This window comes from Rhinoderma darwinii, chromosome 1 (genome assembly GCF_050947455.1).
Source record: "Rhinoderma darwinii isolate aRhiDar2 chromosome 1, aRhiDar2.hap1, whole genome shotgun sequence".
Classification (NCBI taxonomy): Eukaryota; Metazoa; Chordata; class Amphibia; order Anura; family Rhinodermatidae; genus Rhinoderma; species Rhinoderma darwinii.
In genome coordinates this window covers 81303930-81324905 of record NC_134687.1, presented here as the reverse complement: position 1 = coordinate 81324905, position 20976 = coordinate 81303930, and the positions used below count along the sequence as shown (strand labels likewise).

The 20976-nt window shown below is 41.7% G+C and overlaps 1 protein-coding gene and 1 pseudogene across 3 annotated transcripts in view; one reads left to right on the top strand and one right to left on the bottom strand.

Annotated features, from left to right (window-relative positions):
* TUSC3 (tumor suppressor candidate 3) overlaps window positions 1-20976 on the bottom strand; it is a 716299-nt gene that overhangs the window by 100329 nt on the left and 594994 nt on the right. For all 3 annotated transcript variants that reach the window (XM_075860043.1, XM_075860050.1, XM_075860035.1), the window contains 2 exons: window positions 19797-19937; window positions 5271-5411 (listed from right to left, as the gene is read on the bottom strand). In XM_075860043.1, the coding sequence (XP_075716158.1) occupies window positions 5271-5411; window positions 19797-19937 (282 nt within the window). The remainder of the gene's footprint in view (window positions 1-5270; window positions 5412-19796; window positions 19938-20976) is intronic.
* On the top strand, window positions 2754-3842 carry LOC142751101 (ADP/ATP translocase 2 pseudogene; annotated as a pseudogene).

Sequence of the window (20976 nt, the reverse complement as noted above, 5' to 3'; positions counted from 1 at the left end):
ACTTAGAAAAACCGACTGGCATTTTTTTTAAACTTTGGGCAGTGCAACAAGGAAAAGTATTCTCCAGCATTGGTGGAATCCATCTTCATTTCAGAGGTTACACACTGTAAGGGCTTATTTACACGAATGTGATATGCGTCCGTGCAACGCGCGTGATTTTCATGCGTGTCGTACGGACCTATGTTAGTCTATAGGGCCGTGCAGACAGTCCGTGATTTTTGCGCATGCCCTATATTTCTGCGTTGTTCGCGCATCACACACCCATTGAAGCACTTCCGTGGGACAAGCATGATTCGCGCAACAGCTGTCAAACTATGAATGTAAACACAAAAGCACCACGTGCTTTTCTGTTTACAAACATCCAAACGGAGTGTCATAATGATGGCGGCTGCGCGAAAATCACTCAGCCGCGCATCATACGGGGATGACACACGGAGCTGTAAAGTGCCTTTTGCGCACACGCAAAACGCCGCCTTTTTTTGCGTGCGCAAAACGCACACGCTCATGTAAATCCCCCCTAACACCCATGGCCAAGACGGCTGCAGCCATGGATAAGTGAGCGCTGGCACTCATCTTCTCCTCAGGAGACGCCAGCGCTCACTTCCACTTCACTCTGCTGTGTCCCGTAGGGTGTGCGAAAAAGCTCAAGTCTGGTCTCAAAGGGCCAGCGCGCGCACCTGAATTAGATACGCAAATTAGCCCATGAGCACCCTGGACTATAAAAAGGGCCCTGCCCCTTCCTGCATTACCTGAGCGTTGTTGTCGTTTACCTATATTCATCTCTGCAAATAGTTCCTTAAGTGTTTCCGAGTTCCCTGTATTTCCATTCCCGCTACCTGTAACCTGTGTCCCGTGCTATCCTGGTTCAAGTGCCGTTTAGAGTTGGAGTCGTGTTGAGCTGTGTACTACGCCTGTCTGGTTACACCACGCCTGGTGTCTGCCTGCTGCCTAGGTCCCATCCGAGCCGGTCTTCTCTACTGTCAGAAGTTACCACAGGTACACCTATCCAAACAATTGACTTTGACTTGTACCCTGTTGGCCAGCTGCTATACCGTCAAGGCGGTACGGCCCAGTGGGTCCACGCACCCAACGTGACACATACTTTTTCGAATAAATTGGTTAAACACTACATTATCACTATCAGCATTGTTGTACTTTATATAATTTATACAAATTGTAATAAAAATATTGATAAAAATAAAATGTACAATCTTCATATAGAAAAAAACAACAACTTGAAATAATGCGACAACATAGTAATATGGTGCTTTGTACTGCATGTACTCATTCCAGTGGATGAGCTGGAATAGTTTTTACATGGAGCAATGACTGATAGTGTCCATTCTTCGGTAATACTAGCAAAAATGTGCACTCTTTTTTCCTAATATGTGCTCAGAGCCTTCTCCCTTTTATCTGATAGTGAGTATGCATTGCTGGATCTCCAGAGCTGACAGTGTTATAAACAATATGTCAGAGAACTTGACAGTGGACACTTCACTGTGCAAAGATAATGGAGATGTTACCGTGGAGCTTTTCAGTGGTAGATGGTTTTTGGCTCAGAATGATGTTTGCATCTCAGTAAATCCATCATAACCGAGTGAATTGAGTTGAAACACACGACCCTGAACTAATGTCTAATGTGCAAACTGCATGTATACAAGGGATTCGAAGCCTTGAAACTACTTACAAAAGGAAACATTGCACTGTATACGGTATGTATCCTGCATAAAAGTGTCTGTTAATATGTGGTATAAACTTTTTCTGCTTTTCTCTGGCCAACGTATCCAAATATCAAGAATAAAAAAATGTTTGTGGACAAATAGGAAAACCAAAAGATAATAAAATGTATGGATGTGGCCAAGTTTATCTTGACTCTGATAACTTGATGCAGCATGATATCACAGCACAAATGCCATTGTAAAGTCAAGTAAAAGTAAGTTCACACGGGGCGGATACACTGCGTAAAGGTAAGTACACAGCGTATACGCCCCAGTGGCCGCAGGGAATTCCGGGCAAAAAAAAACGCACCAAATTGTGGTGCATTTTTTGCCCGGAATGTCGGCTGGGAAAACTGCAGCATTTAGCCGGCCTGCTGGCAGGCCAGCCTCCTGGGGTGACGTTTCATCACAGGAGACCACTGCAGCCTATGATTGGCAGTAGCGGCGGTCACATGGGATGAAACGTCATCCCAGGAGACCGGCCTTCTGACGTCATCCAAGCCGGCCTCCTGGGATGATGTTTCATCCCATGTGACCGCCGCTACAGCCTGTGATTGGCTGCAGCAGTCACATGGGATGAAACGTCATCCCAGGAGGCCGGCCTGCAGAAGGTCAAAGGTAAGTATAAGCATTTTTTTCTAAGTTGCGATTTTTGCTGTGTAATCGTTGTAATCCTGCCGCAAAACTCACAACACTTGACTGTTTGTTGCGGGTTTTAGATCCGCATTGTATTCAATGGGGGAAAACCCACAACAAACTACCGGCAATTCCATAATAACACTTGACATACTGCGGCTTAAAAAACTGCACCACAGGTCAATTTGTGTGCGGAATCTCCACATATCATGTACGCACAGCGTGGATGACATTTCTTGAAACCTCATCCACTCCTCTGCTGCTGTATCATGCTGCGGATTTTCCGCAACAAAATACTTCGCGGAAAATCCGCAGTATTTACGCCAAGTGTGAACTAGTCCTTAAAGTTTCTTGGCCCTGTCTATTTAATGTGTTAAAAAGATAAATATGGCCCCCAGCCCTCGGAAGCTCAGTGCTGCAATTAGAGCCACTCGCCTCTCCACCAACCGATCACCATGACCGACGCAGCTATCTCCTTCGCCAAGGATGTCTTGGCCGGCGGTGTGGCAGCTGCTATCTCGAAGACTGCTGTAGCACCTATTGAACGAGTCAAGCTTCTGCTGCAAGTCCAACATGCAAGCAAACAGATCACTGCTGACAAGCAATACAAAGGAATCATGGACTATGTTGTCCGTATCCCCAAAGAACAGGGTTTTGTGTCCTTCTGGCGTGGTAACCTTGCCAATGTGATCAGATATTTCCCAACCCAGGCCCTCAACTTTGCTTTCAAAGACAAGTACAAGAAGGTCTTCCTTGATGGTGTTGACAAGAGGACCCAGTTCTGGCGTTACTTTGCTGGAAACTTGGCATTGGCGGTGCTGCTGGTGCAACCTCTCTGTGCTTTGTCTACCCACTTGACTTTGCCCGAACGCGTCTAGCTGCCGATGTGGGCAAAGCTGGTGCTGATAGAGAATTCAAAGGTCTTGGCGACTGCTTGGCTAAGATTTTCAGATCCGATGGGTTTAAAGGCCTGTACCAGGGCTTCAATGTGTCTGTCCAGGGCATCATCATTGACAGAGCTGCTTATTTTGGCATCTATGACACAGCTAAAGGTATGCTTCCAGATCCTAAGAACACGCACATCATAGTCAGCTGGATGATCGCTCAGACAGTAACCGCAGTGGCCGGTTTTGCCTCTTACCCATTTGACACAGTCCGTCGTCGTATGATGATGCAGTCCGGAAGGAGAGGAGCTGACGACATGTACAGTGGCACAATGGACTGCTGGAGGAAGATTGCATGTGATGAAGGCTCAAAAGCCTTCTTCAAGGGTGCTTGGTCCAATGTGCTAAAAGGAATGGGTGGTGCTTTTCTGCTAGTCTTGTATGATGAGATGAAGAAATACATCTAACCCGTCCCGATGTCTGTGACCTGGCATGCTGTACAATGTAACATACCCTGAGCGTTCATGGACTTTCTATTTTTTTTTTTTTTTTGTCAAACACCTTTATTTATAAATTGTAACTGGTATTCTTACTGGTTAATGTTTGAAAATGCATAGAAGCAGAAAACAAGGGGATGCTGTAGGCGCTGCTTATATTAAGTGATCAGTTGGTTTATTGCATATAAAAAGCAAAGTAAACAATTTGCTACTCGTTTCAACGCCGGACTGGCGTCTTCCTGGTTAATGTTTGGGAACCAATTTGATTACGTCTCACCAGCTTTCCATGTTAACATGAATCATTCCCTTGTGCCCAATTACTGCCATTGGAGCCTGCAGTGAACGATCTGTAGTGCACCTATGGTGCTGGATGGGCTGACCTGATGGGACTCAATGCTCCTTTATTTTTTATGTCAGTCATTCATGTGTTTAACTAACTTAGGTTGGAGGAAATAAAAAATATGGAACAAAAAAAACAAAACAAAAAAGATAAAGATGGCTACATCCGTAGTTACATGTCAGAACACTAATATGAACACAGTATTAAAATTGTGATGACTTCAACCACAATAACCTGCACAGGCTGCACCCCCATCTTAAACAGAAAATAATGGACACTTCATGAATTTAAACACGGTTGGCATCCTAGTGAATGCTGAAAAGAGTATGCCTTTTCTTTTTTTTCTCTCCAGAACATTGCTCCATACTATACTATTGGCAGTATAACTACTATAAAGTATTTGTTATTGAATATTAATGTAAGTCGCCTATTATGAATATGGCAATATGTGACAATTCTTTTGGAACTTTATTAAGTGGAATGGCAGTACATATGTCAAAGATTTGCAGTGTTATTTTATACAACAACTTTTACGTTAAAGCAAAAGATTTTGAGGCATCAAATTAAAGAGGACCTGTCATCTCTCCTGTCATATCTATTTTAGTAAATACTTGTTTTCCCCATGAAACATAAGTTTTTTTTTAGAACTCTGTGTTGTGCCATTCCTCGGTTATTCCTTCTAATGTATTACAACTGGGTGTAACCATTCCCCTTGTCAAAGACGCGTGTCCATACACAATCTGAGATTATGAGCACTGATTGGATGTTGTCAGTCTGTGTAGGGACACACTTCAAACTGGTAATACCCAGTTGTCTATTCATAAATTTCTAAGAGGAATAACAGAGGAACAACACAATGTAAAGATCTAAGAAAAGATGCTCCCTAATTGAGGGATCCCTTTTAAGGGTCAATGATTCCCCTAAATTGTACTGGTTGTGATAACATGGCAAGAAAATGTGGTGCTTTACCCCTTGCTTTGCTGTCTCTTTAGTTCTTGTGTCTCAGAATCTGATGGAATGACGGAATCCATGAATCACAATTAACACTTATCAAACAGTTCTCACAAATAGACTGTATATTTTAAGACAAGACCATTTTTAAAAGAAAAAAAAAAATCAAGTAAGAAAAAAATGAAAAGAAAGAAGTAGTAAGAACAAAAAGTGGGCAACTAATGAAATTTAAAGTAATACTCACAAGAGCTGCCATAGCCCAGCCTGTCTTGTTATAGATGAATTCCAGGTTATTTCTTCTCAAGTAAAGCAATCCACCAACTAGAGACACGAGCAAAGCCAGGGCTATTGTCCCAGAGTAATTAGGTGGCCGAAACACACGGATCTGGCATAACACGAAAAAAAAAGCACAAATATGTAATATATCATATACTGTACGTTCACAATAAGCCAACCAGAAGCAATATAATATAGGTTTAAATCACTGGAATGTACATTTTAGATTTAATCAATGGGCATAGAAACACAGATGAAAACTATTTAAAGACAAGGGATTAGTGCAGGTCAAATACCAGATGGGATATAACTTCTCAAATATACTATGTACGGATGTAGCCATCTTTAACTTGATTCTGATAACTTGCTGCAGCGTGATATGACACAACAAAAGCCATTGAAAAAGTCAAGATAAGAGATCTTGCCACTGCGTATTTAAAGGGAACCTGTCACCAGCATTTTAGCTATAAAGCCAGCAATACCTGGTGAAAGTGGGTGAAAAATCATTGTCATCTAAGCTATAAATATGTTGTAAGTAAGCTCTGTAACTTTAGTATTCCGTTTTTCAGCGGTCCCACGCCGTATGCAAATGAGCAGAAAAGAGTCAAATCTTCATCTGAAAAGAGTCAGATTTTCATTCCTCCAGCGTCTGAGTGGACTGCACCTCCTTCTTTTCGATTGACAGCTCCTTAGCCAGTCAGGGCCGGACAGGTGCCAGCGGTGGGCAGGGTTAAGAAGCTGCATCCCAGAGGGAAAACTAATTACCATAAAAGGCGGGAAGAGTTTAAACGACTATATTTACTGACAGAGGAGGACTTCAGGAAAGAAGAGAACAGGAACGAACTCTGGACAGGTGCGGCCATTGAGGGGTCAGGCTAGTTTGACAGGTAAGATGTTGATGACAGGATCCCTTTAATGTGTTAAAAGTCAAGATAGAGATGGCTACATCTGTACATACTATGTAGCAATTCTTGCCGCAATTGCAGATATCAGGTACCACCACTTTTAACTCTGCCAGAAATTACATTTTGTAAAGAGTTTGTATCTCAGCTGCGTTTGTGTTTTGCTCCTAAAATACTAGTTTTCACATATTATTTTACCAATAACGTCACATTTTATTTAGCAAAAAAACAATATGAGATGGATATATAAAAAGAACAAATTCTCCCATATGTTTTAAATTTCCTGCCGTTCCCATGTCAACAGTCCTGTGGTCCACCAACATGTGACCGTGGCAGCCAATTACCGGCCACAGAAGTTATGTCAATATGAATGTCATGTCACCGATGTCATCAAAAATTGGAAGCAGCAATCATATAACAAGTACCACTTATAATCGCTGCAGCTGACAATATATAATTTTAAGCTTTCTACATCTCAAAGTGGCCATGTTACTGGATATATAATAATTTAAAAATAGTTTTTTTGTTTTATCTTAAATGCCAGATCTACTGCTACTAGCGGCCACGTAACAAGATCACATGGGCACAGTAAGGGTCTGTACAGGGGCGAGGGCAATTGGATGAGCTGGGGGATGTCAGCAGTAATAAAAGGTAACAAATCAATAGAAAATTGTAATATATGGTGTAACATGACCACTACAACATTACTCAATCCCGTACAAACTCTTTAACCAGTTGTGGACCATCCATACTATAAACATCCGGGGGCAGTCCGCACTTAACTCTGCAAGAATGTTCCAGAACATCCTGCAGATGTATACAGTGTTTGCCGCTCCCCGGTGGAATTTAACCCCCGTGATACAGATGTATCTGGACAGATATATCACGGAGCTTCACATGGAGATTAATCAGTGTGATCTCCGGACATGTGATCGTTGTGGCAGCCTGTCACAAACACACATTTTTTTTTTTTGCTATGTCCCGTAGCCTACATTGCAATGTAAGCTGCGGGACAAATCTATTTTTGGACATGCGACCTTTGTCATGGCCAAAGTCGCCGTGTAGCCCTAGCCTAAGGCCTCATTCACACGGCAGGGTTTCCCGGCCGGGTGCCGGCCATTCATAAATCGGCCGGCACCCGGCTGCATTAGGAATAATAGACCCCTAATGGGGCTATTCACACGACCGATTTTTTGACGGCCGGGAAAACCGGCTGTCAAAAAATAGGACATGCTCTATCTTCGCCCGGGTACCCGGCCGCCCGGCTCCCATAGAAGTCTATGGGGCCGGGTAATACACGGCCATCACCGGGATGTGTCCCGAGTGATGGCCGGGTTTTCCGGAGCTTGCGCTCTATCTCCTCCTCCTCACAGCGCAGAGTGCATGTGAGGAGGAGGAGTTTATGCCATTCTGATGAATGGCATCGCTGTACACTGTGTGGCAGGGCCGGGGTGTACAGCAGGTGGAAGGGAGCGCTGCGCTGGCTCCCTTCCCCTGCTTGAAAAGCACCCTGGCCCGGCGACACCTTCGATGGCGCCGCTAGCAGCTGCAATTGCAGCTGCTGCGGCTGCTACTATTGTAGCGACGCCACTATAGCAGAGCAGGGAGGTATCTCCCCGCTCTGCGCTAGCCGCACTTTAGCTCCTTGAAGGAGCGGAATCCCCGTGCTTTCGGGGATTCCGCTCCTGGACAGAGCGCTTGATGTCTCTGTCCATATCTGGGCAGTGACATCAGGGGAAACTCCTGAAGCGGAATCCCCGAACAGATGGGGATTCCCCTTCAGGAGTTGCCGCTGATGTCACTGTCCGGATCTGCCCGGCCCGGATGCAAAACTTGGCACATTTTACCGGCCGACACTCGGGCTCGGGAACGACCCGGTCGTGTGAATCCCGCCTAAATCTACACTATATACATAGAGATAATAATCTTTATTTGTATGATACAAAAAACCCGCCTTTAGATAGATCATGATTATTATAAGATTTTTATCAATCTATCTAAATGCAGATTTTTGGTGTTAAACAAATAAGGATTATTATTATCTCAATCTTTCTAATATATATATATTGATGTATTGTACAGTGTTACACAGCGACTGGCCGTGACACAGGTTACAAGCCCAAAGCGTTTGCTATGTCATGTAACCTAGATTGTAATAAAGTAATAAAAGTCAATGTGGTCGTGTCGCGACCCGCAAGTTGCTGCAACATGACAGTTGCAAGAATTCCAAACTGTCATGTCAGAGTTACATGCAGGCTGCAACATTACCACATTGACTCTCATTACTTGAGTTGTAGTCTATGGGACATAGTGATCTTTGACCATGCAAACTATGTCACGGCCAAACTCACCATGTAGCCCCAGCCTTTGGGTGGTTTCCCAAATATATGTTCAGGTGTGTGCACCAGATGTCAAAAAACATCACCTAAAGTCACATATTCACTTTTTTTTCCATTTTTCCTTCCATATTTTAAAATAAATTATACCTATAATTTTTTTTGCACAATATGGAAACCCAATATGTTTTGAGAAAAACAAGCCCAAATACATGTAGGTTGGAAGAGTAATAGAAGAACAATTTCCTTTAAATTGGCACATTGGTAAAACGTGAAATAAACTGGAGGAGGAAGCTCCGCCCACAGCCCGTCCTGCACGAAGCCTGTGATCAAGTCAGCAAGGAGAGATGGTATCTATCTGTGTCTGTGTGTATATGTGTGTGTATGTATATACAGTATGTGTCCATGTGTTTGTATGTGTATATGTTGTGTGTGTGTCTCTCTCTCTGCATGTGTTTATGTCTCTTTGTAAGTGTGTTCAATTAATGCAGAACAGATAAAACAAAGATATCTGTGCTGCTTCCTATATACCCTGCTTACCCTTATATAACCTGCCGCCACTAGATGTCCTGCTGCCCCCTATATAACCTGCTGCCCCTTATATACCCTGCTGCCCCTATATTCTCTGCTGCCCCTTATATACCCTGCTGCCCCTTATATACTATGCTGCCCCTTATATACTCTGCTGCCCCTTATATATGCCTCTGTGTGTGTGCTTATATGTGGCTGTGGGTATAGTTATCATCTACAACATTATCTGTACTCAGAGAGTTATCACTGTGTTATCTGTGCTGTTATATAGGACTGCAGGTAACATCTACTACATTATCTGTACTGGGTATATATGGGTCTGTTTGTAAATGTGTCTTTGTGCTTGTATATACGTGCCTTTTATGTATTTGTATATGTTCCTGTCTGTGTATTTATCTGCCGGTGTGTGTGTGTGTTTGTATATGTGTCTGTACGTCTTTATATTTACCTGTATGTATATATTCCAGAATGTGTGTATATATTTGCCTGTATGTCTAAATATCGGTCTTTATGTATGTACAGTATATATGTTCCAGTATGTGCGTGTCTATATATGAGGTTAATTTTTGGTTTGTGTAGGGGGCGGCAATAGAGAGTCCCACACAGGGTGCCATTCAACCTAAGGCCGGCCCTGTGTACAGTGACAACTTCCTTAACAATGCCGATTATACTACATTGATTAATTAATTGGAAGATTTTAAGTGTTTTCCCTCAAACTATTATTATTTTAAGTGAAGCTTTATATTGTTAAGATAGACCTTATGACCTCTCTTCCAAAGAGAAAGACTGATCAATTTCCCTGTGGTCTCCTATAAACCTAAAACACTTTTCATCAGACTTTACAATGTTTCGAAAGCTTCATCTTCAATCATTTTGGATTTCGTATAACAGCACAGGGTGTTAGGGTCTGGGTGATGGGTAGGCAGAGGTCGGCGACCGCCTAGGGTGCTACCTATGAGGGTGCACAATTTTAAAGGAAGAATTTTTTTTCTGAATATACGGATGATGATCATTGCTGCTTGCTACATGTCACTTCAAGAGCGTTGAGCTGCTGACGGGCGCAGCTTAACCCCTTACTGGCAGCACAATGCTCCTGCAGTGATAAAACACTGAAAAAAAAAAAAGCAGTTGAATTTGCCAGTACCGTACCGCCGCGGCACTCACCGAGACGTCAGCATCTTCACATCCTCTCTTCCACTGTCCGCCCCACGACAGAGAAGGAGCCTGGAATACAGGCCGGGGAGCAGAAGAAAAAAGTCACAAATTTTCAATGACAATTGGCCAATAAGCGCCTTCTCCATCAGACAGTGAAAGCACTTATTGGTGGTCACAGTGTCATGTCTCACTGAGATGACCAATGAGCTCTTCCAGAGTCTGAGGAGGAAAGCGCTCATTGGAAAGAACGGAAGCCCTCTCTTGATCTGACTTGCTGCAGTTGCGGGTATGCGAGCCAGTCAGAAAACCAGAACGTAAAAAAAACAGCCTGTGCAGTTCTATTGATGAGCTGCCAAGTGCATTGGCATCGCACACTACAGATTGTAATTGTAAATATACGGGATTAGGGAAAGGGGGGTGAAGTTAAGGTGATGGTGCTTTCAGGCTAACAGGGGGATCTAAGGCTAGTCAGTGTCAATGGCACTGCCAGTGCCTGGTGGGGACGAGGGTCAGAGTTGTGGGGGGCACCATTTGCCTGGGCCCTAGTTAGGGTGATGCCAAACACTTTCTACATTACGATGATGGACCTGGCAAGAGATTAAGTTCTAAAAAACCGCAACAACATCATGTTTTGTTATATATCAATCTTTACTTTAGTTACTTGATTTGAACTTTCTTTTCTCTTTTACTGATGGCAACTAGAGGACGCTGCTACAGTTCTACTGGTTATGCTAAAGCAGTAATATTGAAACAATCACAATCTTAAAATGTATATAATTTGTATTATACAAAAGTAAAACACAGTCCCAATGATTTCACCACATGTTCCCATAGCTACTCTCTATTCTACAGGGCCGTGGATTCTTGTGGATCACCTGTCAAACACAATATCAATTAATAATACATTCACCTTCGGTTATCCAAACTAAGAATTGTTAAGGAGGTTAGAGGACAAACTTGGGAAGCCTTGACTTGATATATATGTGTTTTTTTTTTAGCCTTCCATTACCTATTGTGATAGGATACCATGATTGAGGGGTCTCCGTGCTGCCAGGATCTTTACACGGAATATTGATGGACCTGGCAGTGATTCAAGTGTTACTTAAAGAAATTATGTTTCTTTCAACAATCCTTCAATCTTTACTTTTAATAACTTCATTGGATATTTCTCCTTGTCGGATCTACGTCAACCAGAACACAATGCCCAACACCAGGATACCTCGATTATTTCCATGCCACAGTTGTAATTTATACATGAAAAAAAAATATTTCACAATTTACCGTGGGCTGTAACCATTGGAAAATAATGGAAAATGTTTTAGACCTAGAACATGGAAAATGATGCTTTTTGCTACATTCACACGAGCGTGATCTGGTCCACGTGGGCTGCGTTATGCATCAGTGTGCTTTGCGAGTGGCATGCGTTTTTCACGCACTCGCAAAGCACTTTTTTTCTTTCAATTGAATTGATGGGCAAATCACGCACGGATGTGTATCCGTGTGCGGTGCGTGGTTTTCATGCACCCATTGACTTCAATGGGTGCGTAGGTGCGTGAAAACGCATCAATGTAGGACATGCAGTGAGTTTCACGCAGCGGACTCTTTTCCACAGTAGGTAACATATATTTCCCATGATTATGAAGATAAGCAACCATTTCTATGATATTTGTTATTCGACTATCCTTGAGGATAGGATCTTTGGCATGTTTTTGCGGTTGTTGAAGAACCACTTTGATGCACTTGCCACCAGTAGAGAACAGATTTTAAAGAAGATTCTAAGGGCCAGTTCACATGTTCAGGATTTGATGCAGATTTGTGTTGCGGCATACGCAGAGCAAATCCACATAATTTTACTGTACAATGCAAGTACATGGGTTTTTACAATCCAAAACCACATGCAGCGTATTTTTACATTGCAGTTTTATAGACGGGGATAGAAATTTTAAGTCCGCAGCATTCCCTGCCGGATTCAATGCGTATTAATTGCAGATTTTTATCACAGAAATCAATTAGATGTTAAAATCTGCGATGAAATCCGCACCATAAGAAATATGCACTTGCGGTTTTCTAAATGCGGATTAATATGCGGATTTCATCCACATCAAATCCTGAACGTGTGAACTGACCTAATCGGTAAATGCATCCTAAGTTCATGCGTTTATATGAGGAAAGGCATATGGCCAACAAAGTCCCTAGCTCTGCTCTCTTCTGTCACCTGCCATCCAACCGCTCAAATCATCTTTGCCTCAAACCTGAAGTGACATTTTGCGTGAGCTTTAAGAGGTGTATAATTTAGCTAATATATCGTGATATGCTCAAAATCCCCACAGTTTAGAATATGAGGGTATACACCTGCACTTACACCTGCATGTTCCTTTGGACTTTAAACAACTCTTAAACTGAGACCTCTTTTGATTCTTCTACACAAGAAGGGCCTACCCTACAGTTGAATTTCCCTTTTTCCTTCTTGATTTGCTTTGAGGGTAATTCTTACATCCTTAGTAACCAAGGGCGTAGCTAAATGCTCATGGGCCCTGGTGCAAGAATTCAGCTTGGACCCCCCTACCCCTCCCCAACACCACCAGACCCCTGCGCGCGCCTAAGCCCAACCGCCTTGTCCAACAGCCCTTATGGATGCCCCCACAGTATAATGCCCCCATAGCTGCCCCCACACAGTATAATGCTCCCCATAGCTGCCCCCACACAGTATAATGCCACCACAGCTGTCCCCATACAGTATAATGCCCCCCATATTAGCCCCCATACAGTGTAATGGCCCCTATATCAGCTCCCCATACAGTATAATGCCCCCCCCGATATCTCAGCCCACATACAGTATAATGCCCCCCATATTAGCTCCCCATACAGTATAATGCCCCCCCGATATCTCAGCCCACATACAGTATAATGCCGCCCCAATATATCAGCCGCACATACCGTATAATGCCCCCATATGTGCATAATAGGAAAATAATAAAATTACTTACCTAACCCCATTCCCACGACAGGTGGAAGAGATCCTTCTCCTCCTTTGATCTGTGTTATGTGTGACTCGGTGCAGACTGGCGCGATGACATCACTACATCATAGAATGAAATAGGGATGGGAAAGGGGAAAAGATGTGGTCTAATGTGAAATTAATAAATAACCTTTATTGATTAACATTAAAATGTATAAAAGTTCATTGGTGCAAACTGGTATGTGTGAGTGACCCCCAAACTCACATACCATTAACCCGAAATATGGTGTAAATTGAGTGAGATCACTAATTTATTTTAAAGCGATTCCACCAACGCTAATGTTCCATTAGAGTGCAATAATCGCTGCACTACAATGGGAATTGGAATTCAAAATAAACGAATGGAATCAAATTGACAGTGTCAACTGATTAAACTGGTCCGTGCTGGACAAGTGGGCTCATATAATGATTGCTGCACTGTGGTATTGACAGGCAGCTAGGTGGACTAAAATAGCCCTACACTGACTAAATGGGTATGCATGAAGTAAACCACATGCACACCCTGCGTTTTTGCTGCGTTGTTGATAGACAGCAATCAACACTCAAAGATTGAGTGGTTGAGTGATTTCACTTAGTGTTAGATACAATGTTTGTCACCATTGTTTAGCTGACATATTATTTGAACCGTTATTTGGACTTCACTTTATTCCATCTGGAGCCACAAAAACGGAAGGTTACAAACTCAATACATATAATAAAAATAACCATTAACGGTTCCTATTCATAGTTCAGCTAAGTGTGCACAACAATTAAACAATGGTGACAAACATTGTATCTAACACTAAGTGAAATCACTCAACCACTCAATCTTTGAGTGTTGATTGCTGTCTATCAACAACGCAGCAAAAACTTTGTTACTTCTGAACGTAACGTTACTTTTTTCTTCCTTTATTATAACCATCACCTACCCATTACCCCTATTAGAGCTGCTTAAGTGCCATTTCCTGACACACTTTGATAATTCTGGCACTTTAAAAATCGAATGAGGGTTCTTTCTTGACTTATCCTCACTTTGTTCCCTTCTTGGTTCTAATTCCTTCGCCCCATTATACATTATTGTATGTGTTTCTTTATTCTAGTTTGTTGTGTACATATGTACAATATGACAACTTATTTCCCACTTGTATTCTAAGTTGTGATGTATAATTTTGACCTGTTATTCTGATATATTATATATATATATATATATATATATATATATATATATATATATATATATATATATATATATATACACACGTTGTTTATCTGAAGGTTTGGCTAGGCTATGAAGTTAATTGTGGATGCAGGGCTGTAGATGTGGATTCAAAATGCTGAGAGTGAATAATCTCCAATATATCTCCAACTGCATGCAAGCGAAACCTGGCTATGAAAGCCACAAATACATATTTTTATGTGCACAAAACATAGCAATTATGGTGGAAGATGAATGATTGAAATCATATTTCTACCACTTCGATTGGCTCATACAATTTGCATACTCAGAGGAAGAGAGCCTTATAGCAAAATCAGAGTAGGGTTACAGTCTAAATAATGCCGGGGATCCTTAAACAAGTTTCCAAAATCCTAAAGGAACAGGCCACATATTAACCTCTTACCATCATTTCTACGCACTCACCTCTGTACTATCGCTTGGATAACATTGGTGAAGTCTGATTATGTCACTATGAAATTTTGTGTTCAACATTGTATGCAAAATAACAAATTTTTATATAAATTTTTTAATTCTATTATAACTATGGATGGATAACCTCAGACGATCAACACGAGCGCATGGAGCGGAGGAGATGCTGCTGAATAGATTCATTGCTCTGCCATGAACTTTAGCCACTGCAAGCACTCTCAAACTGGGAGCCACAACCAGTAATATGCCACACGCTTAAACAATATTTACAGGCTTAGTCTCCCCTGATGACTCTGTTGCCTGGAGGAAATGTGTAGGGAGAATCTTTCCAAACTTGAGGATGTGAACAGGATTCCATCTTAATCTATCCAACTCGATTGAGAGGGACCACAACAGGAACGGGTAGGGGGGTATATACAACAAACCCCATAGCTACTACAAGTCCTTTTTCATATATGTAGGAAATATATTAGTATCGGAATACCAGCTCTCAAATCACATTCTATCAATACTTTATACATGTTGCATAATTTGTGGCTTTTTTCTTCATACAACACGAGGGTTATACTCGCACTACTTATGTTTATTTAACCCTGTCTCTTTCATCAATGAGGATGTCATTATAATGTGTCCTTTATTTCCTGCATGTAGTTTTATCTATTTTATATTATACTTCAGTAAAAGTTATATTTTATTATATACTCCAGTCCTTTTCCAGTCTTTTTTTTAAAATTCTAACTATAGGAATATTTTTCTGCAAAACAGTATGCGAGCAATGAGTCATCTGAAGATCCATGGGAATTAGCCTACTAAACTCACCATAAGGCTGGATTCACACAAATGTGGCGTTTTTGCGGACGCAAAAACGCGGCATTTTGCGCGCGCAAAAAACACTTGATTTTTCACGCAGCCGCCATCATAGAGATGAGGCTAGTCGACGTCAGTCACTGTCCAGGGTGCAGACGTCTCATTCACATTCCACAATGTCCACTGGTATGTTTAACAATCTCTGTATTCTTATAGCAGCCTGTATCAAACCTTGTGTGTCATTCTTTGACTGCATTTGAAATCAGTTCATAACATTTTTTTACACTTCTTTGTAAATTGGTTGCGGTGTATATTATTCTTTATACTTACCTAGGAACCGCCACCATTCTACCAAATACATTACATATTCATTATAGTCTGATTTGTTTCCACTGTTTACAGTCTGGTTTGACTATATTTACCTCTTTCGCTGCTGCAATATTATGTTTACTTATAACACGCTGAGAAAACAACCATATCTGGCCTATTATTGATTTGACGTCTTTTTTATTGTGTGACTTATCCTCCTTTCCATTTTTTAACTTGTTTAATGTCTTTATCCAATAAAATTTGTATATTTTTTGTACTTTCATGTGCCTCAGTCGATCATTCTTTCTTGGTAGTTTTTCATGTTAATCATTGATCGATGCACCAAGTATATCTTGGTTGATACCCAGGATCCAATATAGTGCTGTTCACACAGCTAGCAACAGTGCTCTACAGTTCAATGGTGACCTTTAAAGCACTACTTATATTGTATTCTTTCTGTTGGTATTCTTTTGGTTTATATGCTGAAAGAGTTAACTGATCGGCAGTAACTCTTTCAGCACCCTCGACAGTGAATTCCGATCACCATATCGAGCAACCTGTTTAAAAAAAAAAACACGTTCGTACTTACCGAGAACTTCCCTCCCGGCCGTTGCCTTGGTGACGCGTCCTTGGTGACGCGCCTCTCTTGACATCTGGCCCCACCTCCCTGGATGACGCGGCAGTCCATGTGACCGCTGCAGCCTGTGCTTGGCCTGTGCTTGGCCTGTGATTGGCTGGAGCCGTCACTTGGACTGAATTGTCATCCCGGGAGGTCAGACTGGAGGAAGAAGCAGGCAGTTATCGGTAAGTCAGGACTTCTTTTTTTTTTTACACGTTCATGTATATTGGGATCGGAAGTCACTGTCCAGGGTGCTGAAACAGTTTAACTCTTTCAGCACCCTGGACAGTGACTATCTCCTGACGTCGCGTACCGGAAATTTTTTTGCCGGGTTCGGCCAAAACGAGTTCGGCCGAACCCGGTGAAGTTCGGTTCGGTTGTCCGGGTTCGCTCATCTCAAAGACACTCCATTTGGATGTTTGTAAACAGAAAAGCACGTGGTGCTTTTCTGTTTACATTCATCCTTTTGACAGCTCTTGCGCGAATCACGCAGTTCGCACGGAAGTGCTTCCGTGCGGCATGCGTGGTTTTCACGCACCCATTGACTTCAATGGGTGCGTGATGCGTGCAAAACGGCGAAAGAACGGACATGTCGTTACTTTTTTTCAGCGGACTCACGCTGATGAAAAATCACGGACATGTCTGCACGGCCTCATAGACACATATAGGTCCGTGCAACGTGAATGCAAATCACGCGCGTTGCACGGACCTTTCTCCCGTTCGTCTGAATAAAGCCTAACAGATCTAAGACGTCTTTCAATAACACAAACAATAAACACTACCGTTCAAAAGTTTAGGGTCACTTAGAAATTTCCTTATTTTTGCAAGAAAAGCACAGTTTTTTTCAATGAAGATAACATTAAACTAATCAGAAATACACTCTATACATTGTTAATGTGCTAAATGACTATTCTAGCTGCAAACATCTGTTTTTTAATGCAATATCTACATAGGTGTATAGAGGCCCATTTCCAGCAACCATCACTCCAGTGTTCTAATGGTACATTGTGTTTGCTAACTGTGTTAGAAGGCTAATGTATGATTAGAAAACACTTGAAAACCCTTGTGCAATTATGTTAGCACTGCTGTAAACAGTTTTGCTGTTTAGAGGAGCTATAAAACTGACCTTCCTTTGAGCTAGTTTAGAATCTGGAGCATTACATTTGTGGGTTCGATTAAACTCTCAAAATGGCTAGAAAAAGAGAGCTTTCATGTGAAACTCGACAGTCTATTCTTGTTCTTAGGTATGAAGGCTATTCCATGCAAGAAATTGCCAAGAAACTGAAGATTTCCTACAACAGTGTGTACTACTCCCTTCAGAGGACAGCACAAACAGGCTCTAACCAGAGTAGAAAGAGAAGTGGGAGGCCCCGCTGCACAACTGAGCAACAAGACAAGTACATTAGAGTCTCTAGTTTGAGAAATAGACGCCTCACAGGTCCTCAACTGGCAGCTTCATTAAATAGTACCCGCAAAACGCCAGTGTCAACGTCTACAGTGAAGAGGCGACTCCGGGATGCTGGCCTTCAGGGCAGAGTGGCAAAGAAAAAGCCATATCTGAGACTGGCTAATAAAAGGAAAAGATTAATATGGGCAAAACCACACAGACATTGGACAGAGGAAGATTGTAAAAAAGTGTTATGGACAGACGAATCGAAGTTTGAGGTGTTTGGATCACACAGAAGAACATTTGTGAGACACAGAACAACTGAAAAGATGCTGGAAGAGTGCCTGACGCCATCTGTCAAGCATGGTGGAGGTAATGTGATGGTCTGGGGTTGCTTTGGTGCTGGTAAAGTGGGAGATTTGTACAAGATAAAAGGGATTTTGAATAAGGAAGGCTATCACTCCATTTTGCAACGCCATGCCATACCCTGTGGACAGCGCTTGATTGGAGCCAATTTCATCCTACAACAGGACAATGACCCAAAGCACACCTCCAAATTATGCAAGAACTATTTAGGGAAGAAGCAAGCAGCTGGTATTCTATCTGTAATGGAGTGGCCAGCGCAGTCACCAGATCTCAACCCCATAGAGCTGTTGTGGGAGCAGCTTGACCGTATGGTACGAAAGAAGTGCCCATCAAGCCAATCCAACTTGTGGGAGGGGCTTCTGGAAGTATGGGGTGAAATTTCTCTCGATTACCTCAGCAAATTAACAGCTAGAACGCCAAAGGTCTGCAATGCTGTAATTGCTGCAAATGGAGCATTCTTTGACGAAAGCAAAGTTTGAAGGAGAAAATTATTATTTGAAATAAAAACCATTATTTCTAACCTTGTCAATGTCTTGACTATATTTTCTAGTCATTTTGCACCTCATTTGATAAATATAAGTGTGAGTTTTCATGGAAAACACAAATTTGTCTGGGTGACCCCAAACTTTTGAACGGTAGTGTATATGTGTATATATATATATATATATATATATATATATATATATATATAGTCCAATTGTAGATGAACACAGCACTCCAAACAGCTATTAATTAGGCCATGTGCACGTTACCAAAGGATGAATTAATTCCCCAATTTGAATGCATAAAGACCACAGGACAAAATAACGGCACCAGGACTTCCAGAATGAAAAAAGGGTGGATTTATTCACCTCAAGTGAGCAGCAACGTTTCAGTTCGTCACAGAACCTTTCTCAAGCTGTGCAACACTACACACATTGTCAGATATAAATAGGAGGTGCATCCAATAATTAACATAAAACCAATTGATGTACAATTTGAAAAAATCAAGTGTATACATAGAGTTTTCAACCCATACTGTGGAACAGTTTTACACAGTGCATAAGTACAAACGTACTTTCATATCCCAAGTGTAATGTACATGAATACATAATATATAAAAACGATCTACTGTGCTCTAATTAGCAATTAGGCTAATCACTGGAAGCTGCAGAGGCCAATCTACAAAGTATAATTCTATACAGATCACATCTGAAAACATACATGTACGTCGCTGCTCACTTGAGGTGAATAAATGCACCCTTTTTTCATCTATCTGGAAGTCCTGGTGCCATTATTTTGTCCTATGGTTTATATATATATATATATATATATATATATATATATATAAAAACAGAATAAACCATATAATATGTGTAAAAATAAGAGTAAAGACCTATGACGATACTAAAAATCAAACTATATTTCATTCATTTAGCAGTGGCGTATTGTTTACATACGTGGACATCTGTTCGGTCAGCAATCCATTTTGCTAGTTGTTCTGCAGCAAACCCAATTCGCTGAAGATCAAAGGTATCTGCTCTCTTGGGCTTGCCTTTGGCTGGAAAATGCATGAATGTGGGAGCTGAATTCATATTGAGCTGCAGTAGAAAATAAAATAATATAGACATTTATTTTATTGTGCACTCAATACAGTGGTCATATAAGACATTTTAGCTATAGATAGGAGTAACTGGAATTACATGTACCTTAAAGGAAATATGATAAATTATATCTGGAACCAGGTAATCATATGCCAAACTGTCATAGACAATGCTGTTAGGGTCACACATATAATTTCATTCAGTGTGTGATGTCTAACGCACACTACTGGGGTCTCACCAACCTGGACATAGTTATGTACCAATTTCATGTTATTACAATATGAGTTTTGTTGTAAAACTGTAAAAGGGGTATTACCATCTCAAACACTCATGCCATATCAATAGGACATGCCAAAACAAGGTTGATAGTTGGAGGTCACAGATCCTGGACCCGCACCCATCTCAAGATCGAGGGTTTCCTGACCCTGTCCCTATGGCCACTGGCCGCTTTATCCTGCCGGGAAATTGGTGAAAAGTGTTGGTACTCTGTTTCCATAACTCCTATTCACCTCTGTAGTGTAACTCTGCGAGTTTAACTGTTTCAGTAATCTCGGCCACCTCGTCACAGAGTCTCCGCCTGGATGCGGTGGCCACCTGCCATTTCACCAGGTGAGGACGGTGTAGGAGGACCCCGATTTCGAGATAGATGCGGGTTGAAGAGCTGTGACCCACATCTATCAGACATTTATGGCATATTCTATGAATAAACCATAAATGTTTCAGATGGGAATATCCCTTTATCACTTCTCATCTCTGTCCATTAGCACATAGCAGACTAATTTACAAAATTCTGTGGTCCGGATCACATTTACAGGTTTAAGATTACTCTAAAATACAGTCTGTAACTTGTGCTCTGAGTGGTAGGGGAGTTTTGCAGGGGATACAAGTGAAAAGTATAGAAAGATACTGGCAACATCCAATCAAAAAAGATTGCCCTTCTACGCTTCATATATCAGTCTGGAACCAGGGTGGGACCACACAGTTCAGCAAAGTACAACATGCCCACGGCCTTATATAATGATTGCACGAACTGGAT